A 22,423-nucleotide genomic window follows, 5' to 3' on the forward strand; every position below is an offset into this window, starting at 1 on the left:
GGACATGATAACAATACAACATTATATAATTATTGGATAAAAAGCACATGAATGGGATTCAAAAATAAATAGTTAGTTTCTCATCTATCATGTCTTGCAAATTCTTACATTGCTCCAATAACATTGTCAACTTCTTATTATTTATGGACAAAGAGGCAGCTACCCTCTGTTTGCTTCTATCCCCTGATAGGGAGTAATCACCAGCAAAGTTACTGCCTCTGAAATCTCCATCAGTTTTCCCACGTTCAACGGCAGACTCGGAAGCACAACCATCTTCAAGGGTGACCCCTGGAGGCGAGCATACAGGCACGGGAACTGATGAGGGTTGCTCTACAAATGAATCGCTACAGTTGATTTCAAAAATTTCATCAAAGGGCACTTCGTTTGGAACATAATGCAGTGGTTGTTGCCCTTCGGAACTAAATCTGCTCTCAAAATACTGCATGCCTGTATTGGACTTCATAGGCATTTCAGCATCTGTCTTGCAGAGTGAATCCGTTATGGAAGGATCCAACACATAAGCAACTGAGGCCTCCCCAGATGTCAAATTCACCAGTCGCCAATTGTAGATCCGCCTGAAAATTGTAACCCATCTTGGAATAATGAAATAACATGAATCGTGTAGCTCAAGACCTGCACCCTTCTGTACCATTACACTAGCCTCCTTAGCAGCTAGATCCCGACTCAACAATTGGCACGACTGGGTAAGATACTTGATCAAGCAATCTTCAAAGGCTAACTTTTGATTTGGAATCTGTAAACCCATATGGGAACCTTGCCTCAAAAAAGACAGGTCGTAGGAGAAATTTGGAAGTTTGCAACTCTTTATTGCTCTAGTGAGTGGCTCAGTTCTTGCAGGCGAGCTCCAATCAATGCTTGGTAAGAACATGTCTGCTATCATTCTCTCTCTGCTCGATTTCTCTAGCAGATCAACTTCAGGACAAGGCCAATGGATTGGGTTGATGGACGCCGCAATCAGTATTTCCTCCACCAATCGGTCCAGGGCTTTATTGAAAGCTAAAATGCAACAATCTGGGCCCATTTCAGAGGCATTACAATTGTCAAGAACCCTCAGTGAAGATCTCAAATAGCTCAAGACCAGCTCACGGGTCTTTACCAGACGAGGAGAAGGTTGTACAGGTGAACAGTTTGCCAGCCACTGTAGACCCTCTCTTAATTTATCGTCGTTGAAGAAACCATTAAAGTGCTCTTGGGGGCTATCAACCAGGAAAACAACTGAAAACAAGTTTACCCTTGTCTTGTCTGCATCATGAAGACCAAGTCTCTTAATTACTGTGGCTGAAGGATCAGCAGTCTCTTCTTTGTACGCATCACCAACTACTATCAAAAGAGGTAGGCTTGATCCAGAAGGTACAGACGTTAAAAGGTTCTGAAGCCGAACCCTCTGAATTTCCCACGGAATGCTTTCTGATACCAGAAATATAATGCAGCTTGCACCAGCAAAAGTATCATCTTCAGAAACTTGCTGCTTATGGACAAACATTGCCTCCCTAATGACAGATAAACAGCAGGCTTCGGAAGAACTATTTCTGTTGATCCATTTCTTCCATATTGATAAGTGAGACGACAAAACCATCAGCTCATCATTTTCTTCACCAGACCCCATGAGTTTTGAGAGCAACCATCTTGAAGCCAAGAGATTGGTTTGACCCGTTGTGACATTTTCCTGGACACAGACAAGCAACTTCCAGCAAAGGCATCTGGCATTGGGATTTTTTGCACTTAAAATTGGTGCAACCAGTTCTGAGATATTCAGTGTTGACCATGATTTCTCATGTCTTCCATATCTCTCTCTTGCAATATAATCAATGTTAAGCTTGCAGCTGGCATGTCTTGGTGGCTTCATTAAAAGATAAAGTAAAATAAGGAGCTAAATTTAACATAATATATAACTTTACAAATAATTTATGGAGATCAGAGACATATGAGGGAGGTAGCTTACTGCTTCAATTTGTCGTACTGGTGGTCCAAATGAGAGTGAACTCAATGCTGCATTTGCAAGAAACATTCTTTGTTCCCGGATTTCCCTCTTTGAGGATGCTATTCGCTTCCATTTTCTGGCAGTTAATAATGCAAAACATAACTGTCAACTCCTATTTTTAAAACATGAGACATGTAAAAAAAAATTAAAAGAAGAAGAAAAACAAACCTTATAATCAGCTTCAGTTTTTCACTGGCAACTTCATTCTTCTGACACACAATGATTTTTGATGCTTCATTTTCTAGGCTTCTGCCTACTTCTGTCTGAGGGGCTGTATTCTCAACTATGAGCTTGGAGTTTGAGAATCCAGGTACTGCAGCTTGAACTATAGTTATCTCCATTTGAGGCAAGATCCCCTGACCCATGGAGGTACCTCCATCTAATTCAGTCATTTGTTCATCCTCGTTATTTAGAGAATCATCTTCAGTTGAATAGCTAGCAACTGGAGGGAAGACTTCAGTCATTTTAGCATCATTTTCTTTTATTGCAGTAGCTGGAAGTGGTCCCTCGAGCAGTTGTTCAGTTCGTGCGACAGCCCTAAGATCATAATCAGATTTATAATCGTGCACTTCTTCATTGCCTGTATTGATCCAATCTTCTGTTTTGGATGATTCAGTTCTCTGAAGAATGCTGTCTGGGACATCTGATACAACTTCTGTTTCTTCAGAGAGGTCTGAGGTGGTAGGACCAGAATAAACATCATCAACAATTCTCTTTGACTTCTTGAGGTGCACAAGTTTTGCACACTTGGTTGGGAAATCCACGTCACCATTAAGAAATGGACCTTCCTTCACCATATACATCCCTTCATATTTTTTCGAAACAAACCCATGATATTGCAGAAGACCTTCAACATCCTCCTCCTGAACAGGGCAACGAAATGTTCAGAGAATTAGTTTTGCAGAAATTAATTTGATGATTAACCAGAAGCTAAATGGCAAAATTTACCCCGATGCCTAGCCAGTCCACAACATGTGCAATGGGAATTCCTTGGTTATTCTGAAGACCACTGTGCAAAGACGCAAGTGCCTGTGTTCTTATCTGGAGAAAAAAGTGTTGCTTAAACTACATGTATTCCTAAAATATCATTAGCAGGTCTATAAAAGATGTAGTAAGGCTAAATCATGGCTAGTTATGATAATCCTGTCTTAAGGACATAAAGCATATAATAAATAAAAAAATGTAAGAACCACGATCAAGGTAATGGCTGGTTGAATTGAAACCATTAACGGATAACCATTGTAATGAGATTAGGGCTGTGCTAGGTGTGGATGAGCACATCCAATTTGAGTTGTCTAATGCACGCACGAAAGAGAGAGAGAACTCGCAGATTGCAAGGTGAGATTAGCTCCTTATTGCTTTTATGCTGAGCATTTTTTCCAATCTGTACCTATGAAAAATATCGCAGACAATAATTCAATTCAAAAAATATATATATCTTCTTTTAAAACTACTTCGCTCCTTGACAAAAATGGATGCAAAAAGAGACCAAAATTAACCATAACCCTCAAAACTCATTCAAAACCACATCTAAGGCATGCATATCCCTCATTTCCTTTTCTCTTAAGCTCGATCGGTTGCATAATAGGAACACAAAATCCCTTGCATATCAATTTTGATCAAGACGTCATCATCTTCAATTGGCCTAACACAGTCTTCAAAATGAGAAAAATTGACATGTTTGCCTTGCCATTTTGAGCCACTTCTTGATCATGCAGCCAATGCAATCTTAGAGGAATCTCTTCCATCAAAGTGATGCTATACCTAATGGGATCCCTGGGAAATTTATCTATGCTAGTCATTTGTACTAAGGACCATATTCCAACAACACAAGGATCAATCCATTCCCACAGATTCCATTCATGCGTCTCGCTAATAAAAGATATAGTTATTACAAAAATTGAAAATATTGCGTTGAAAGAATCTATTACAACAGTAGAGATAATAGATTTGAAGTAAATTTCGGGTTCATTGGCGTATCATTCATTTTCAATGGGCTCAAGGAAATCCATGCATGATATGCAGACAACATCAGTTCATGTACTTGCATCACAATCATATGAATTGCATGTGAAAGGAATGTAGATTACGTAGAAACAAAGTTACCTTGGCAAAGTGAGCATGCATCAAGCAGGCCTGCAGGTAAGTTGCTTTTCTTGCAAGGCGAAAGAAGGCAATATAATTACCTATTCTACATGCTCTGGAATGCCAAAACCATTGTGTTCTGTTATATTTCATTGTTATCATATTAAAAATAACTGACTGTCAATACACATGAATACCTTGCTGCATCTCGAGCAAATAAAATTTCTGGAGCGCATCTAATCTTTGGAGTCATCTTAGCAAGGTCAAGTGAGAGCTCCGCAGGTTCCACCTAAAACAGAGAGGGGAAAAGATCAGCCAAAAATTGTATATGGTTTTAAGCCACAGCCAAGATGAAAGACAGCTTACTTTGTATCCTGGATGCTTATCCAACTTGAGAAGTGCATAATAACCACGAAACTCCTTTTCTGTCGGAACACTGATTCCCTTCTTCCTGTGGTCATCATACATTTGAAACAACTCAACTGATGTCTTGTTCATTTGTTCTATGTTCAGGTGTGCATCAAATCCTTCTGAAAAACCCTCTCCTTTCTTGTATTCACACAACTCATGCATAGCAATGATATGGAGTCTTATCTGGTATCAGACAAGGAACAGCAACTACTCAACTTCTATTGTGTAATGGCAGCAACACACAAAAAAGAAATAGTAAATAAAAATAGAACTGAATAATACCATCTGCTCAAGCATGATGATAGCCTGTTGGTTGAAAATATGTTGCATTCTGAGGTCCATCCTTATCGCCCGCATTCTATCCCACAAAAAGTTGTAGATACTCAAAAAGTTGTCACTGTAAGGTTGATCCAGCAAACTCAGAAGATAATCAACTGTCTTCTGCAAGACCGGCATAGGCCTTATCAAGTCAGCTTCTCGCTCGGCTGTCCTATTATACTGCAAGAGACAAGAACTTCCATCATGCTTCCTGTTATAGGTGATGAAAAGTAATTTCAGAACAAATTCTATCAGGTGGACATGAGATGAAGATTACTCATCCACTACCTTTTTGACAGAAAGAAATTTGGTTGTTTGGTTTCTTTCTCCATCCAGGCGCTCATGCCTATCAAGATCTCCTTTTCTCTCACGCTCCTTCCGTTCAGATTCTGAATCATAACATAAATCCAGCTTATTACTCTCAAATGGTTTTTAATGCTCTTCAAGTTTTGGCGAAAAAGGACAAGCGGTGAGCATCTAACAACTATTGTTATAAATAAATACACAAGATTATGATATCTAAAACCTTGGATATACCTGGACACATATCTGGACAAAGCCCAACCACAACTTGAGATGATTCTGGGCCTTCAGTATCAAACAAATTGTCAGTGCTAGATAAATCACGTGCTAATTCAGTATGCTCATCTGCACTGCATTTGTCCAAAGAAGCTTGGTTGTCTTTATTTCCTGAAGGTTTGCGCTTTACAAAATCATGTAGGTTCTGAATTGGTTGGCTTAGTTCAACATTGAAGCGGGCCAACCGCTTCGCCTTCGCTTGCATTTCCCTGCATTCAAATTTACTTCAGAACTTGTCATGAGATATATACTACAATTGTTTTCCTGAAGAAAGCCAAGGTAAGCAGAATGGTAGAAAATACCTTTCAGAATCAGATTGTGTAGAAGATGTTGCCAAAACATCAGCAGAGGGCACAGGAGATCTAGCCCTTTTGGTTGCATTAAGAAAAGAAGGCTTCGGTGGAGATAGAGTTCCAGTATCATGTGCATCAGAATAAGACACAGCTTGATGATTGCTCTGTTGAGGTGGGAATTTATCATAATTTACTGGAGATTTCCTTTGACTGCCCAATCTAGGAGGGGATACATCAGGCCTGAAAAACAACTGCAATCAGATATGATCCATCAAGATAAAAAATGTAAAATGAGGAAACAGCAGAAACAATGATGATTTCTTACTGCCAGGAATACAAAGAATACAAAGTTTAATAAAGCACACCAAGACGCAACAAGGTTTCAAAACCTTGCTGGACCCATATATGTGTCTCCGGGCTATTAATTTATAGCTAATATACAATGAACAGTGTTATTAGTAAGCTATGCAATGATATATTATCTCAATCCAATTGCTGCTAAGACCATTTGAAGAAGAGCAAAGAATTAAAAGAAACATTAAAAAATAAAAAAATGAAACTCACCTTTGCACATCTTCATGAGAAAAATCAGGCTTCTGGACGGAGCGATTGCTTTCAAAAGCCAGAGGTGGTGACCTTATCCTTTTTGAAGTTTCAGAATTCCCATTTTCAAACCGCATTTTTGCATGAGTTTGCAATCTATCAACAGGAATCAAGAAGAGAGATCAGACACCTCATCACAATTAAGATAATTGAACATTTCAAATATGAATAATGAGCTATGAGGAAGCTGAAAAATGTATCAAATGACACTCTAAGTAACACAAAGTGCCTTGATGCAGGTGTGCATGGTATACAGGAAACTCAGGAATGATGAATGGAAAACCAAAAATTCGTAGAAAAAAAGCAGAACATAGTAACAAATCAACAAGAGTACATCAACACACCATATGATGATGCAAAGGCTATCTGTTGTCTTATCAACCTTGATTGATGTGCACAGTACACCATCTCGATACCAGGCCCCATACCGGTGCCCGAACTATGTACTGGTAACCGAATTGGCATAGTACAATATGCCTCGAAGCACACAGTTCGGTACGGTATCGCGTACCATGCTGATATACATGAAAGAAAATGATCCTTCACACCCTTGAATACCATAGTAGTAGAGTAGATTAAATTACCTATTTTGTTACTTGTTCTTATGTCTTTACCAAACACTTTCTACAGAACTTATCTATTGTCGCTCGATCTTACATGTGCATGCTCATATAGTTCCATATCGTGTCTCATGGTCCCTATAGATGAGATTGTAACCAATGTGATTAAGATCGGGATTGTGTTGTAAATTGTAGAGGGGGTCAAATTGGATATGATCACAAATTGTAAGATTCTTTCTTATTTCTTTGAAACAATAAAAATAAGGATCAAACAATATGAGGTAAGAAGCACAATTAAATTTGATTAAACAAATAATGAGTACTATCATCTAAGGACATAAAAGTGCACTTTCTGACAACCATAAGGTCATAAATATCATGTCCACGAAAAAATATTAGGTTGAATTAATTAATCTAGCTTTATCACACCACATAAGTCCTAGAATATCTTAATTTGAGTTGTTTTGACCCAAAAAAATATAAGCTTATTGAACTAAATTCTCCTTGGAAGTTTGAGGTAAGAGATTTTAGAAGGAATCAAATTAGTAAAAACAGCAAAAGAGATAATACTAGGTCTTATTTCCCAAAACAACTAATATATTTTCTAAACTCTTAGTAATTGTAAATTTAAAGGATATTGCTTCTTTGATGTTTTGGAATACTATTAAAGATGAATTGGCCATCATAAAAGTCAAAAAATAATTGATCTCAAGATATGGATAATAGCTTTAGTATGTAAAAAGATGACCTGGATCTGGAATCTACTACCCAGATCTGAATCTTACTACCCGTACTGAACTTCAACCACAGATCCGATTTGGATTGTTGAGGGCCATTTTGATACAATCATAGACGATGTGATCCTGATAACAATGATTATAGCAAGTCATTTAACTTAGGAAGGACTTTCCACTAACTCAAAGGACTTCTGTTGGTATACCATGAGGATAAGAACTCATCACTACAAAAAAATAAAATACATAAGGTGATGGCTAATGGCTTGTGGTCATGAAAAACTAGTTGGAGGTGCACATTTTTTTACTGAGGTAGGTTTCCATACTGTTCAGGAGAAAGTGGATCTTTCTTGGGAAAAAAAAACTGATTGACGTCTTTAATGCAGTACTGAGTCACAACTAGAATCAATTTTTCTTCCAAGGTTGCACACAAGGCTTGTTGCCTAGAACCACCTTGTGTAGTAATAACTGTTTTTCTGTATTGTACTTACGTCATCCACACTTTGTCTGCCTTCCTTATGTGATATTGGTGCAAGTCACAAGGCAACAGAACAGATTTTATCACGGTCAGCAGAACCATCCCGAACCGCCTGATTCGGGGCGTTGCGAGCCGTACCAGTGGCGGACCAAGATGGTTCCGGCAACGAAAATGAGACTGGCAATGGAAGAAAAGAAGAAGGAAAAAGAGAAAAAGAGAGAGGAGGAGAGGAAGAGGGAGAGAAAGGAAAAAAAAAGAAGGTGAAGGCCAAAGAGCCGCCATGCAGAGGAGGTGGAGGCCGGGGAGCCGCGGAAGAGGGGCTCTGCCTCTAGTCTCCAGTTTCGTTCGAAACAGAGGCCCAGAGAGGGCTCCTTTTATTTTTGTGATTTTTAAGTGAAAATCGGCAAACCCATTACTAAGTTCACTTAATTTTTTTATTAAAAAAAAATTAAAGTCAGTAGCTCCTCGGTTTCCGCCTCCTCCACGCGGCGGCTCTCCGACCCTCCGCTGGCTCTCCACCGGCCTCCCTCGGCCTTCCCCTTCTCTCTCTTTTCCTCTCTCCTATTCTCCCTCTCCCCTACCTCTTCAACTGTGTCAGTACAGGCCCAGCACGGTGCGGGCCCGTACGGACCCGTGCCGTCGGGCAACCAGTCCGGAGCCTGGTACCCACACAACAAACACTGAATTTTATAACTATAGTAGGCAGTTGAGAAAGAAAGGCATGAGTTTACTAATATAGAGCCATCTTAAATTCTTTATCCAATGGAAAACTAATTATAAAAACAATTAACAGGTTAACAGTTGGAAATTCACCATATCTCTAGATGGAAACAATTAGCAAGTTTGCTTTTCTCAAATAACTTACCCAGTTTTATACTTTTATCTCTCAGCAATTAGCAAGTTAACTTTTTCAAAACAATTGTAAAGTGTAATCCAACAAAAACCCTCCCATATGGATCAGATCTGAGCTTATTTCTGGATATCTGCAATTTGCTGTCACCATAACTACTAAATTGGTAAACCTTGCCCTAGTGTAACCCTATCACTACTGAACTATTAACTTGCTACAGTATGACAGATGGTTCTATACTCCTAAAGGGAGGGGGGGTGGAGGGAGGAATCCTAACATCTTAATACCACCCAAATTTAAGATGCTTCCTTGGCAATAACCTATGGCAGAAAAATTAGCTATGTGGCCAGATTATATTGTCTGCAGATAACTGTCAAAATTAGCAACAGCTGAACTAGGGAAAATACATCACCAAGGAGAAAGAGGACATCACCTACAACTCTGATGAAATATTGAATGGTCACTCTAGCATGTACTTCGATATCGAAGTTGCATGATCTCACTGTTTTTGCTAGCTTGCATGCAATGACATTCAATAAGCACATATAAAAATATGCCTAACTATTGTATATTAACAAACATAAAGGATTGAAGTACATAATAAGAAAGACAACCAAAATGGAATGGCAAATTCACCTTCTATTATCAGCATCAGTTGGATTATAATGTTCCAGAACATCAGCATCATGAGATGGCAAAGGAGGTGACCTAGCCCTTTTGGGGGTCGGAAATTTAGCCTCAACATGATATGCAGCAGCATAAGCTCCAACAGGAGAAAGCTTTTCAGAATTTGCAGGATAACCAAGATTATGTGACTGTTTTGGCTCATTGACCCCATAAGGAGACCGGGAGGCAAGCCTGCAAATAGGAGAACAACTATGATATGAGCACTGACCCTTGGACATTTAATGGCCAAATGCGTAGATGAGAGCTATCCGAGCAACCAGATATTAAACACTTGTCCAGATATTAACCTTCCAAGATAAGTCTTGTAATGTCTATTTCACCTTAAAAGCAGCAAGTATCCAGATATTGAGCATTTAGCCCCGCACTAACCTTCCTAGATGGATTCTTTGTATGTGCATTTGGGAGTTTGAGAAACTCCCAAACTCGAAGAGAATCTTTTCATGAGAAAATCATAAATTAAGAGAAAAGGTGGTTCCTACCGAATAATTTTGTTATATGGAATTCAGCAAACCTCAAAACAATTATGAAGAATCAACAGTCCACATAATACCAGTACTATCAAGTACAATAAGAGTGTATTTTCACTTTATCTAATAATTTTTAGGCTTAATTACTTAAAAAATCTTGTACTTTTTTCGCCCTTTTCAATTTTAGCATATCGTTCTTTTTTTTATCAATTGGGTATGTGTACTTTATAAATTGTTGCAATGTTGGCCTACTGTCAACCGGCGTCCAACTGTCCAACTTTGCCGTTAACGTGCAAACATGGAAATGACATGTAAACATTTTAAAAATCACATGTCAACCATCTTAAGCACAGAAGGGAGGTGGGAGGGAGATAGAGAGTGTTGAGAGAGAGAGGGGAGGGGGGAGAAGGAGTGAGGATGGTGAGGGTTGAGATTAGGGTTTGCATTTGGAAATTTGCTCTTGAATGCCCTTCATTTCTACTTGCTTAAAAGGGCAAGGAGCGAGATTAGGATTTGCAATTGGGAAATTGCAAGTTAGAGGGCCTTGGAAGCTTTGATACGATGGCGGGGACAACCACCTCAGCAATAGAGCAGTGATTCCCTTCTCTCCCGATGGTCCCTCATCGAGCTTCTCTCTCAGTGGTCCCTCATCGAATTGTTTGAAGAAAAGCCCAAGAGCTTTTTGTGCCAAAAGACAACGGTGAGTTTCTTATTATATTTCATTGACTATTTGTTTGTTTAATATTAATTGTAGTTTTGTACCGCATTATGGCAACAGTCAAGTAGGGATTATTAGGTTATTGCACATGCATTACACAGCAAGTGGTAGTTATGCTATTTGGAATGGTTAAGTAGTTGAAATTAAATAATTAAAGTGATGCAAGATTATATATTGATTAAGTTAATGGATTTTATTTTGTATTGCTTACTAACAATGTTAACAGTATGATTTTATCATAGAGAATGGGAGATTGGTTCAACATACAGATGCATCATGGGGGTGTACTTTGCAAAGGCATCTGGAGCTGACATACTTAGGAGGCAAGGTTGATATGTGGGACAATTGTGATCCAGATTTCATTTCATACTTTGAGTTGGTAAATATGGTTAAGGAGTTAGGATATCAAAAGGTGTCAAGAATGTGGTATATAGTTCCAAACATGAATGTAAGTGAGGGTGTTAGAGAAATTAGGAGAGATAGTGAGGTGATGGAAATGGCACACATTACACTTCAACACAGGACCATAGCGATGTAAGTAAAAGTTGCGGTTGTTTAGCACTTAAAGGGTAAAAATGTAGTTGAAAGTAAGGAGTCTGACACTAAGATTGTGGTCACTGATACTTTGGGTGAAACTGCTGCAAATAGTCAGATTGCAGCACTTTTGGTTAGTGACAAATCTACTGATGAAGATGATGATCCTGACAACATACCAATGGAGCCGAGTGCAACTGAGGAGACTTCGAGTGGTGATGAGCTCATGAGAGATGATGAAGAAGCAAGATGCAAGGCGAAAGGGCACTATTGAAGTTCATAACTTGGCAGTGGAGTAGGTGCACTTGGAAGTGGAGCTGATGATGTTGGACCAAGTGTTGTTGGACCAGATGCTATTGGAGTTGAAGGTAATGAACCTGCCCATTCTATACAAATTAATGAAGAGGGGCAAAGAGAGTTGAATGGTTACCATAGTGAATATGAAGCTTCAGATGCTGAAGTCCTAACTCTAGATAGTAGTGAGGATGAGCAATTTGAGTCTAGAGGGGGAAGGAGGGTAAGGTACACTTATTACAGCCCAAAGTGTGACAACATGAATGTGAAGTTTGAATTAGGGATGAAGTTTGAGGGGCCTAAACAATTTAAGGATGTTGTTAAGAGATATGCTATAGTGAATGGATACAATATTAGATGGGAAAGGAGTGGTGAGAAAAAGATGGAGGCCAAATGTGCAGAGAAGTTTCCTTGGAAGATATATGCAAGCTAGATGCAGATGGAGAAGACATTTGTTGTAAAAGCACTTGAAAATGAACACAAGTGTTGTAGGAGTTTGAGGAATAGACAAGCTAATTCTGAATGGCTTGCCTGGGAATACATTAATAAGTTTAAGGTTAACCCTAATTAGAATGTGAAAGAGATGGAAGAAGATATAAAAGAAAAATATGCTTTAACTGTAGGATCCAGTGCTATCAAGCCAAGTGGAGGGCATTGACAATGCTTACAAGTACTCTAGAGGATTATTACAGCAAGCTGTGGCCCTATACTGCAGAGCTGAGAAGGACAAATAAGAATGGAATTTTTAAGGATGAAGTTGATAGGCCTTTACTAGGGCAAAGCCATATTTTCATAAATTTTATGTGGGTTTTGATGCTCTGAAGAGAGGTTGGCTAGCAAGGTGCAAGCCAATCATTGGATTGGATGGTTGTTTCTTAAAGACATTCCTAGGGGGCCAACTTCTTTGTGCTGTAGGAAGAGATGGGAACAACCAAATGTTCCCAATAGCCTGGGCAGTTATAGAGGGTGAGAGTGAGAATACTTGGACTTGGTTCCTAGCACTATTGCATGAGGATCTTGGAATTCATGATGGATATAGCTACACAATAATTAGTGACCAGCGGAAGATACTTTTGTTAGTATCTTAACAACTTGTTTTCCATCTTATTTGTTTATTTTCTTTGTATTATGTTAATATCTTAACATGTAATGTTTGTTTGTCACAGGCCTTCTTAATATAGTCAGAAACTTAATTCCACATGTAGAGCACAAGAATTGTGCGAAGCACATATATACCAACTAGAGAAAATCCAACATGCACTGAAAAAGTGGTTTTGGATAGATATAAGGGCCGCAAATCAGGCAGATTTTAATGATGCCATAAGGGAGATGGAAGACTTGTCAGATAAGGTTGTTGATGACTTTATGAACCAAGATCCACACTACGTCTACAAGGCATTTATTGGTACCTTTCAAAGTCTGACATCATTGACAATAATCTAGCAGAGACTTTTAATGGTTACATTGCTTAAGGCATAAACATATCACATATATGCTAGAAGAAATAAGAGCTACATTTATGGAGAGGATGTCTGAGAAGAAACAAATAATGGTAAACTCAGATGACAACATATGTCCAAGAGCAAGAAAGAAGTTGGAAATTGCTAAAGTGTAGTGTCTGCACTCCAAGGCCTAATGGAGAGTTAGAATTTGAAGTTAGAGTTTTAGATGATAGGTACATTGTGGACCTTAGTCAGAAGTCTTGGTCATGTAGACAGTGGGACTTAACTGGCATACCTTCCATCCATCCAATATCATGCATCAATTGCATGAAGCAAATTCCAGACATGTATGTTGATGAATGCTACAAGAAGAAGGCAAATTTTATGGCTTATCTGTATGCCTTACATCCATTGAATGGCCGATGTGGCCCTGAGAAAACAATGAATCAATCTTGCCCCCTCCCATCAAGAAGATGCCTGGAAGACCTAACAAGAAAAGAAGGACAAGGATGAAGAATCCAAGAACAAAAAGAAGCTACCTAGGACTAGGCTGCAAATGCAATGCAAGGCCTGTGGCCAATATGACCATAACAAAAGAACATGCAAGCTCAAAGACCAATCTCAAGAAGCTAGACCTAAGAAGCTCCCAGTGTGCATAAAGCCCTATTGTAATATGCCTTATAGGTTACAATGACTTTGTGAACTTTTTTCACTACTTGTAGGTTAGGGAAAGAGGAAGACCACAAAAGGATCGAGGTGCACAAGCCACTCCTCAAAGACCAATGAGTGCGAGGAGGCCAAGAGTGCAAGAAAGACAAGGAGGGCAAAGTCCAATTGCATGTCATGTTAGTGCAAGCCCACCCCAGCCAAGCCAGCTACATAATAAGGCAACCTTCAAGACAGTCAGTGGGTAACATTGTTTCATATATACTTTTTCATAAATGTTAGCTCTTTTTAATTATAATTCTATACACTACATTGCTAAAGATACAAACATTCTTCATCATAGGTCATGCAAGGTTATGGTGTCTATCTCTCTCCTAAGACTGGACTAAATTATGTTAGGGTAATGTCATTTGTCAATTGTAATTACTATGTACTAACTCTATATGTAATGCTGACCCTAATGAATGAATAATTTGTGATTTAAAGATGCTTGGAAGTAGCACAATTCAGACCTTTGGAGGACCATCAAAGCATGTTGCCATCAGACCAACAGTTGGAGGTGCTACAATCAGACCATCACTTGGAAGTGCTGCAATCAGACCATGCACCTCTAGTAATATTGCTGCTACAATTAGAGATAGCTTTGGAGGTAGCCAAAGCTCTTCATTAACTCAAAATTAGCCAAGTCAGGGAGAAAAGGGCACTTAGTGGTGTTTATTATAGTAGAGTGTTCTGGTTGTTCTAGACATTATGCATGTATGTACTTTATTTGTGTTTGGAATATGTGACTATAGTGTTCCGGTTGTTTTGGACAGTGGTTACTTAAACAACCATTACAAATCTGTATGGGCTGACAGTAAATGAAAGCTCCTTTTTGATACACTTGCTTTTTTAACTATTCTATACATTATGTTGATACTCTTTATAGGATGTCTAGCAACCAAAGATTGCAGATATCTCAATTGGTTTTGCGTGGCAACTGACATAAAACAAAATAATCATAAGTAGAGATAATAACCAATTGAACACAGCTTCTTAAAAACTTCATAATACTATTCATTCATCATAATTAACATCCATAGCCTAACATCAATATATGATAAAGGTATTTCAATCCTCAACCAGTGCCTCACATGAAACATCAGAACCTAAGGCAAGAACTGTTGAGGTTGTTTCCAATTCACCCTCAGCAAGAGCCAATAGATCACTAGCATTGTCATCCATGAGAGGACAATGGCCCTAACATACATCTTTTCTCTTTCTTTCCACCTTGAAATATCAAGTGTTAAGTACTTGTTCTCCTCCTGCAACTTTGCATACTCAATTTTCAGTTTCCCAAGTTGATCATCCACCTTTGCCTTCAACATCTCTTCCAGCATTTTCACCTCTTCTCCAGCAATTTCTTTCATCTCCTCCACTAGTTGAAGCTTCTCCTTAAGCCCCTCCCTCTGGTTAACATGGCAGCCACCTCCTTCCCATGATCACGCATATCAAAATCAACCTACTTGAAGAAACTGCAATTATTATCTTGCAAAACAACAGTTCAATCGACAACTGCTAGCTTTCCCAACGTCAGCTAATAATTTGGAAAAAACATACCTTCCAAGATTGTCATCGCAGAAACCTCCTTCCTAGGTTCCTTTTACTCTGAAGTATACAACCTAGCTTTTAACTTGGTGATGGAATAACATTTCATCTTCAGACACCATTGAACTTGCTGAGATAGCTTCCAAGAACATCCATTGCAAACCCTAATCTCGCCTCTCCCCCCTCACCCAATTTCACAAAGAAATGAAACCCTAATCAAAGTCTCTCTCCATGTCTATCTCTCTTTCCTGTCCCCCTTCTGTGAATCTGACACATTTCCACATCTTTTATCAAATGATTACATGTCAATTCCATGTTGGCACATTAACGGCAAAGTTGGATGCCAGTTGATGGAAGGCCAACATTGCAACAATTTATAAAGTACACATACCCAGTTGAAAAAGAAAAATGAACGATGTACTAAAATTGAAAAGGGCACAAAAATACAGAATTTTTTAAGTAATTAAGCCTAATTTTTAACTTCTATGGTTTAATACTAAATTGATTCATTTAATGACTGGTCAAAGCAAAAGAGAATACATGGCTTGAGAAATATCACTATTTATGCTTAATATTAATGACTACATAAGGGTTTGGAACATGGTCTGCCGTACCAATCGGTACGGGTCGATACAGGCCGGTACCGGATGGAACCGGTATGGTAAGCTATATTTTTTGGTTCCGACTATTCACAACCCATACCGACCCGGTGCCGGCCCGTACCAAACTGGTACCAGCCCGTACCGACCTCAATTTTTTTTTGGCTTTTGGCCCGAACCGGTTCGGTTCGGTATGATACCGGTACCATACCAATACCGGTGCTCACTAGTATGTCGGTACGGTCGGTACAGCGAACCTTGGTTTGAAATTTAGTAATTTCAAAAAAAAAATATTTCATGTTATTAGTTCAAAGCTGAACCTTCACCTATCCTTATACATAGTTTTTCTTTTCCCATTTACATGCATACAATTGAAGTAGGGTCACACTTGTAATGGTAAAATAAAATAATAATTGTTTCGGTATATCTGAATCCTACTTCATCAGTTGCTCTTCTTAGAGGCTACCGCCAGGAGCAGTAATGCAACGCTTTCATCTTTTATAAGTCATCAAGGCTGTGATAAATAATTGATGAAAAGAATTAAACAGAGAAATGCAAGGACACCTATGCCAGAGGGGTACAACTAAGAGGCTACGACTAATCTAGCATCACCTGAAAACTGAACATTTAAGGAGAGCTAACAGCCCTGTAAGACCTCAGAAAGCCGTGCAAAGATTGGCTAGCTTGTCCAGCCTTTACAATCATTGATATAAATGAAAAGTCCTAACTAAATCTGATCAACATCCATAAAAGATTTAAACCCACAGACCAACCACATACTGCGTTTAAGTTCTAACCAATCAAGGGCTAATTCTTTGCAATTTATATTCATTCCAATCTTCCACATGCAAAATTCCTGAAAGCTATTACTGGACTTAAACCTGGCATTGAATTCCTACTGAAGGTACCATTTGGAAAATGACTAGCTGCTATAATACTTGGAAGGCAGCTAGAATGATACCCTTTATAAATTGCATAGTTTAAGATCATAAAACCAATCAAGATGTTTTAGGCATATACAACAAATACATCATAAAGCTGGTAATAAAGGTGGTTGGATGTGTATAAAACATAATCAGGAAACAAAAGATGTAAAACACTTAAGCATATACGGATGGCAGTTGTGAAATATAATTTAGAAAACGGTTGTTTGCATGAATACCCTCCTAAATATCAAATTTTGCATGAATACCCTCCAAAAATTGATATTTGCATGTATACCCTTGTAAAACACTTCTCTTGCAATGTGACAAACTTATTGGGAATGACCAGCAAATAAGGATCTAAAAGTTGATCCCAGATTATAGGGATAGAACTTGATGCTTATGGCAGTAGTTATTTTAAGCACATAACATGGGGCAACTTCCTAGATTAAAAGAAAGAGACAAAATTTTATATATGTAAACTAGGAATTTAGATCTAAAGTAAATAAACAATTGGACTCAGAATTTCTCAAAACTAGGTATACATATTACTTTGGGTGCTTGAACTTGTTTGCAGATAAATTCATACAGCCAATATCAGACAGTTTGGATAAGTCTTAGCTTGAGTAGTCAAATTCTCAAGGATACTTAACAAAATACGAAGTGAACTCAAGAAATTTGAAGATTGTGACTGTATATTCAATTCAGAAGAATCAAAGAACAATATTGTTTGGGAAGCTAAAAGATGGATTCTCAACATCATCATATGGTCGATCAAAAAAAGTGGTGGCATTGAATCTTCAAAATTGTTGTAAGCATCTAGTTTATTATGGTTATCCCAACACTGACTTTGATTTAAAAGGTGAGCAGTCACGAAACAAGTGATGTTTATTGATCGTATTACCAGCACGAAACTTAAACAAAACCATAAGGAGAAAATCAAATGACAAAAGCACCCAATTCCCATAAAATCATATCAGTAGATAAATAAACCTTCTCAAGAAGTGATCAAGATCAAGAAAAGACATCTCACTCACCAAAAGCTTCTTTTTTTTGTGTGGTACAATGAGGGATGCTAGGGAAGATTAAGAGCGAACATAGAAACAACCCATGGCATCAAATTGAGCTAATATGGCCATTTCAACAGGAAGATTTAAATCGGCCATGAAGTCACAATTTAAGTACCTCCCAGCCAGCCAAACGGCTGGAGCATTGGCTTCTCTAAATGTACGCAAGACATGGAAGGAAGCCAACTTTGATGTAATAACCTGAATATCTTGAAGAAGTGGGTGCGAAGAACCTAAAAAAGTACCATTTTTTATCGAGTTGATGACGATGAGAGAGTCACCTTCCAAGACAATCCTTGTGCACCTTATAATAAAGAAAGCAGTTATAAGACCCGCCTAAGCAGCCTGTAGTTCAGCAAGTGCAACCTTAGTAGCTGGAAACACTCTTGAAAAGTAATTTTTTATACAAGTTGTCTTGCTTTGCTCAAAAGTAGCTTGCAACAAGTCCTTCCCAAAATTTACCCCTCTCGAAAAGTGAAGTCCAATGTATGCAATACCATACCGAATCGACCAGTTTGGTTGGTATCGTACCGTAACGACTATGAATTGAGATGGTTCGTTGTATCGGTATAGAACTTTGATCCAATTGGTGCGAACTAGCCCTTGCCAGGCTGAATCGCCCAAAATCGCTCGAAACACTAGTTCAAGGTCTCAATAATTAGGGAAGAAAGGGATCCAACACACTTTTCTCCCATTGTTTCAAGGTAAGAGAGGAGCAGAGGAGAAGGAGAAGAGAGAGTGGAGTTCCTCCAATCTAGCTATTTCCCTCTTCCATTTTCTTTTTCGGTTCATCACATAAATGGCCAAAAATTTAAAAAAATATAGAAAAATCATACCAAAATTTCATATTATACTTACTTGATTTAACATGTAGTACACAATTACACCATTCTTTAGGCATATAACATCAAAATTTAAAGTATATTACATTTAAACATCAAAAATGAGCTCACAAAACCTTAATTTCCATTCAAAACTAAATAAAGGAAGCTTGAAAATATTGAAAACAAAAAATAAAAATATATTTTTTTTATACCAGTATGGTTTCATATGGTGCAGTACTAGTATTGTATCGTACCGATCTCCTACCGATACATAGTCATTACCGAGACTATGAACCCTGGCAAAGTCAAAGTGTCAAGAAAAATGATGTCTCATTAATCTTACATGACCACCTCCAAACCCGCTAGCCTTCTAATTATTAGTCTTGGAAAATTTGATCCTTCCACTCTAAAACTCCATGACCAATTGGAAAGTAAATCCAATTATGAATGCTTAAAGATTCCCACTATTGCACCTCAAGAATGTAGACAGAAGAATTATTTTCGTATTCTTGTTATAATCTAGCTCTTCGCAATTATTTTCCTTGATGACGTTGAGAACAACCACCAACCACAACACAACCCTAAGACACACTCGAAGTGGAGAAAAAATGTTGACACACCCCCCTCTTTAAGGAATGCACTCTAAACAGATTCATTCTCATGGTTATCATCATAGATAACTCAAAGCAAGGTTTGAAATACCAATTTTGGTACCTATACTAATACCATCCTGTAAGTTCGTATCAGTACGGATATCAACACTTGGTACACCCCCCCTACAGAGTATCAGATCTGAACCGATAAGGTATTGCTTGGTCTAGGGCAATATGTCTCCATGTGGCGAACCTTGACTCAAAGAATAACATGTTTTATATAATGAAATATTGACAACATAGATCCAGAAGATGCCAGGTGCAAACCAACACACTTTTTACAAATTATCATAATCCTCATATAGCTCTACAAACAAGTCTTATACTTCTATTAAAAAATTCTTGATCCCTGAGTTGGTGTCATATTCTCATCCAACTATGATTTAAACCAGAATTTTATTCTAAGAGACATCAAATTTCTGATAGTAAGACAAGTTCTCGTTGAATATTCCTTCCAAACCCCAAAAAAGGACCAAAATAAGACTAATAAGTAAGATAGGCGACACGCACCTAAACTAATGATCGAACCCTAAGAGCAATCAAAGACTCTTGAAAAACAATTAAAGCTTCCTGTGCAATACAACTAAAAAGAAGTCGTACCCCACATAACCTTTGCATGTTTCATTGAAAACTGAGGATAAAACACAGCAAGTAATCCATCTACTCCATTTGTTTGAAAATCCAATTTACCAAACATAGAATTCACAAATGACCATTTCACCCTATTGAAGGTTTTCTTTCTAGTATTTCTTGAACATGAAATCACTTCCTTTTTTCTTGTATCAAATTACAAACATATTTGTTGTCCATAAGCACTGAACCTGGAATGTGCCTGCATTTGATGAAGACGACTAGATAAGAGGTATCATTCCCCCAAAGCATTGTTTTTAATGAGAATAGGGAGATGTAAAGCACTTGCATCCTTCTAATCCAGCGAGAGAGACCTCCACCATAAAGGTAATAAATGGGTCCAAAGGACATGTAGCCGAAAGCAAGTTGGATGAAGGAAGAAATGAAAGTGAATGAAAGAGGCTTGGAGCAGATTTCTAAAAGGTGGGATCTGACCTCTCAATCGTCGCTTTTCCCATCTGAGGACTCTGTCGCCTTTGTCTTTCCTTTCAGCAGAGAAGAAGATGGAAAAACAGAAGGGGATATTTGTTTTTGATGGATTGTTCAACATGGGTTCGAGATGGTCAAACCTAGCCAGCAAGGTCAAGATAAAGCTCCCCAAGGATCCAACAGAATAGCTAAGATTTGTTGACAATATCCAGCAACAATCCCAAGGACATCATAGATAGTAGATTTTGTTTCGAGTTTCTTGGTATCATGCAACAGTTGTAGTAGTAAAATCTCACTCCATGTTTCCTTGTCTCAAGATTATATGCTCATGAAGCCTCGCGCCAGCCCTTCCTCAAACTCAAAGAGCTGGTAATATAATCAAAATCACAATGTCTTTTAGCTCTTGAGTTGATTCAATTTCAAGTTGAAAATCTTTGCTCCAAATTTTGACTCATGATTTGAATTCTACAATTTCTCTGGATGTAATGAGGCATATCATCCAAATTTGCCATTAAGCAAACACCTAAATATTACCAACTTGCTGGGACCTTAAGAGTTGATTTTTCCCATTAATTTTTTTGTTTTCTAAAGATAAAAAAAGGAATTTCGACTTAAAACTCTCACTATCACAAACAACTATGTCTTACTCATTGAACCCGGAGAACGCATGGATTGAATGGAAGCAAAGCAGTTTATCTCACGGAGAGAGTTATTGACTCAGTTTAACGTGTATAACAACTTGACCGTGTTCATTTGTGGGATACTTTTACAGCAACAGAAAGTGTGCTAAGCTAAAAGAACCGTTATACGCTCTAATTCATCCATTATGCGCACCCTGAAGAAGGCATAAAGAATACCTCTTTTGAAAAGATGTTTTGATGGATATATAGAAACAAATCTAACCTATCACCCCATAGTCCTTATCGCACCCAAAAATGAGAAGAAGCCCGCTCAAAGAACCCTAATTTATGCACTCAACTTTTAGGGGGGCGTAAGATAACTGGAGCCAAGGATACACTAGATCAAAAGAGGCAATTTACAAACTGAATAAAACTTCAAATCATAAATCACTGCATGCAAAAGAACATTCAAGCAAAGAATCTATTGATCAAAGATAAAACGAAGTACCAGTACTCACCTTTCTGATTGAGGTGGCGTTTGTTGCTTCCCAGGCATTTGCTGCTGCCGATTCAGCTGCTGAGAAGTCACAGGTTGGGTCTTTTTATCGAAAGGCGTAGGGTTTGGCGGAGAGGGAAAAGAGGTGGGGTTCCCAAAGAGGGGAACGGATCTTGGGGCGCCAGCGGGGCCCGAGTTCTTGCCAAAACCCTCGTACGCCATCAAAAGAAAAGTCACAGCAGAACTCCAGCTGCAATGCTTTTAGATTGCCCACAGAAAACCCTAACCCAGCCAAAATCCCAGACCCCCACCCCCCGAGAGCCGTTCGCAGTCACCGCCTAAAGAATAGGTCTGATAGAGAGTGAATAAAGACTGGGTGGGGATGGCATCGAAGACAAGAATCGGAGTAGCCAAGACGGCGGCGGCGGCGGCGGCGGCGGCGGCGGCGGCGGCGGGTCCAGGGTGGATGTCCAAGAACAGGCGGCGGGGAGGGCTACGCAGCGTCGGCAGACGGCGGCGGTGGGTCGCAGCGTCGGCAGACGGCGGAGGTGCGTCGCAGCGCGCGGCGGAGGACGCCGGACAGTGGCCAACGCACGGCGGAGGAGAAGGCAGCCGGACCAAGAACAGGGAGCGGAGAAAAGAGCTCCAAGAACTGATGGAAAGTATCCTAAGTTCTGTCTGACTGCCTCTCAGGGTGGTGCTTTTAATAGCGAGAGCGCCAGGCGCAGGCGTGGGTAATCTTGGGATCATATTGGGCTCTTGGGCACCTGGCCCAAGCTCAGCATGGCCCATGCCCAATCCAAAACTTGTGGTTCCAAGCTAGGCCCAAACAATGTACGGCCCTGGCTTAAACTGGACTGGCCCATGTTAGGGT

At 39.0% G+C, this 22,423-nt stretch overlaps 2 protein-coding genes across 4 annotated transcripts; one reads left to right on the forward strand and one right to left on the reverse strand.

The window, feature by feature from the left end:
* Positions 1-5: 5 nt before the first annotated feature.
* On the reverse strand, positions 6-22,232 carry SAC3B (SAC3/GANP/Nin1/mts3/eIF-3 p25 family). Of its 3 annotated transcripts, none has more exons than XM_008796867.6 (14): positions 21,572-22,232; positions 9,550-9,771; positions 6,253-6,387; positions 5,698-5,928; positions 5,354-5,604; positions 5,105-5,205; positions 4,781-4,996; positions 4,454-4,681; positions 4,285-4,376; positions 4,109-4,202; positions 2,951-3,043; positions 2,171-2,865; positions 1,964-2,078; positions 6-1,861 (listed from the first exon to the last, which is right to left on the reverse strand). In XM_008796867.6, exons 1-14 carry the CDS (start codon positions 21,769-21,771, stop codon positions 59-61), a joined length of 4,476 nt encoding a protein of 1,491 aa, XP_008795089.2. In that variant the 5' UTR covers positions 21,772-22,232; the 3' UTR covers positions 6-58. The 3 variants fall into 3 exon arrangements, with proteins under 3 accessions (XP_008795089.2, XP_088571341.1, XP_088571342.1); XM_088715215.2 differs by having other exon boundaries at positions 5,354-5,619; XM_088715216.2 differs by lacking the exon at positions 9,550-9,771 and having other exon boundaries at positions 5,354-5,619.
* LOC148714543 (uncharacterized) lies at positions 11,334-12,709 on the forward strand. The gene is made up of 2 exons (XM_089929306.1): positions 11,334-12,043; positions 12,378-12,709. Exons 1-2 carry the CDS (start codon positions 11,873-11,875, stop codon positions 12,699-12,701), a joined length of 495 nt encoding a protein of 164 aa, XP_089785432.1. The 5' UTR covers positions 11,334-11,872; the 3' UTR covers positions 12,702-12,709.
* Positions 22,233-22,423: the final 191 nt, after the last annotated feature.

Source organism: Phoenix dactylifera, chromosome 2, assembly GCF_051530095.1.
Source record: "Phoenix dactylifera cultivar Ajwa chromosome 2, Ajwa_hap1_PhDact_Kaust_v1.1, whole genome shotgun sequence".
In the NCBI taxonomy this organism is placed as follows: Eukaryota; Viridiplantae; Streptophyta; class Magnoliopsida; order Arecales; family Arecaceae; genus Phoenix; species Phoenix dactylifera.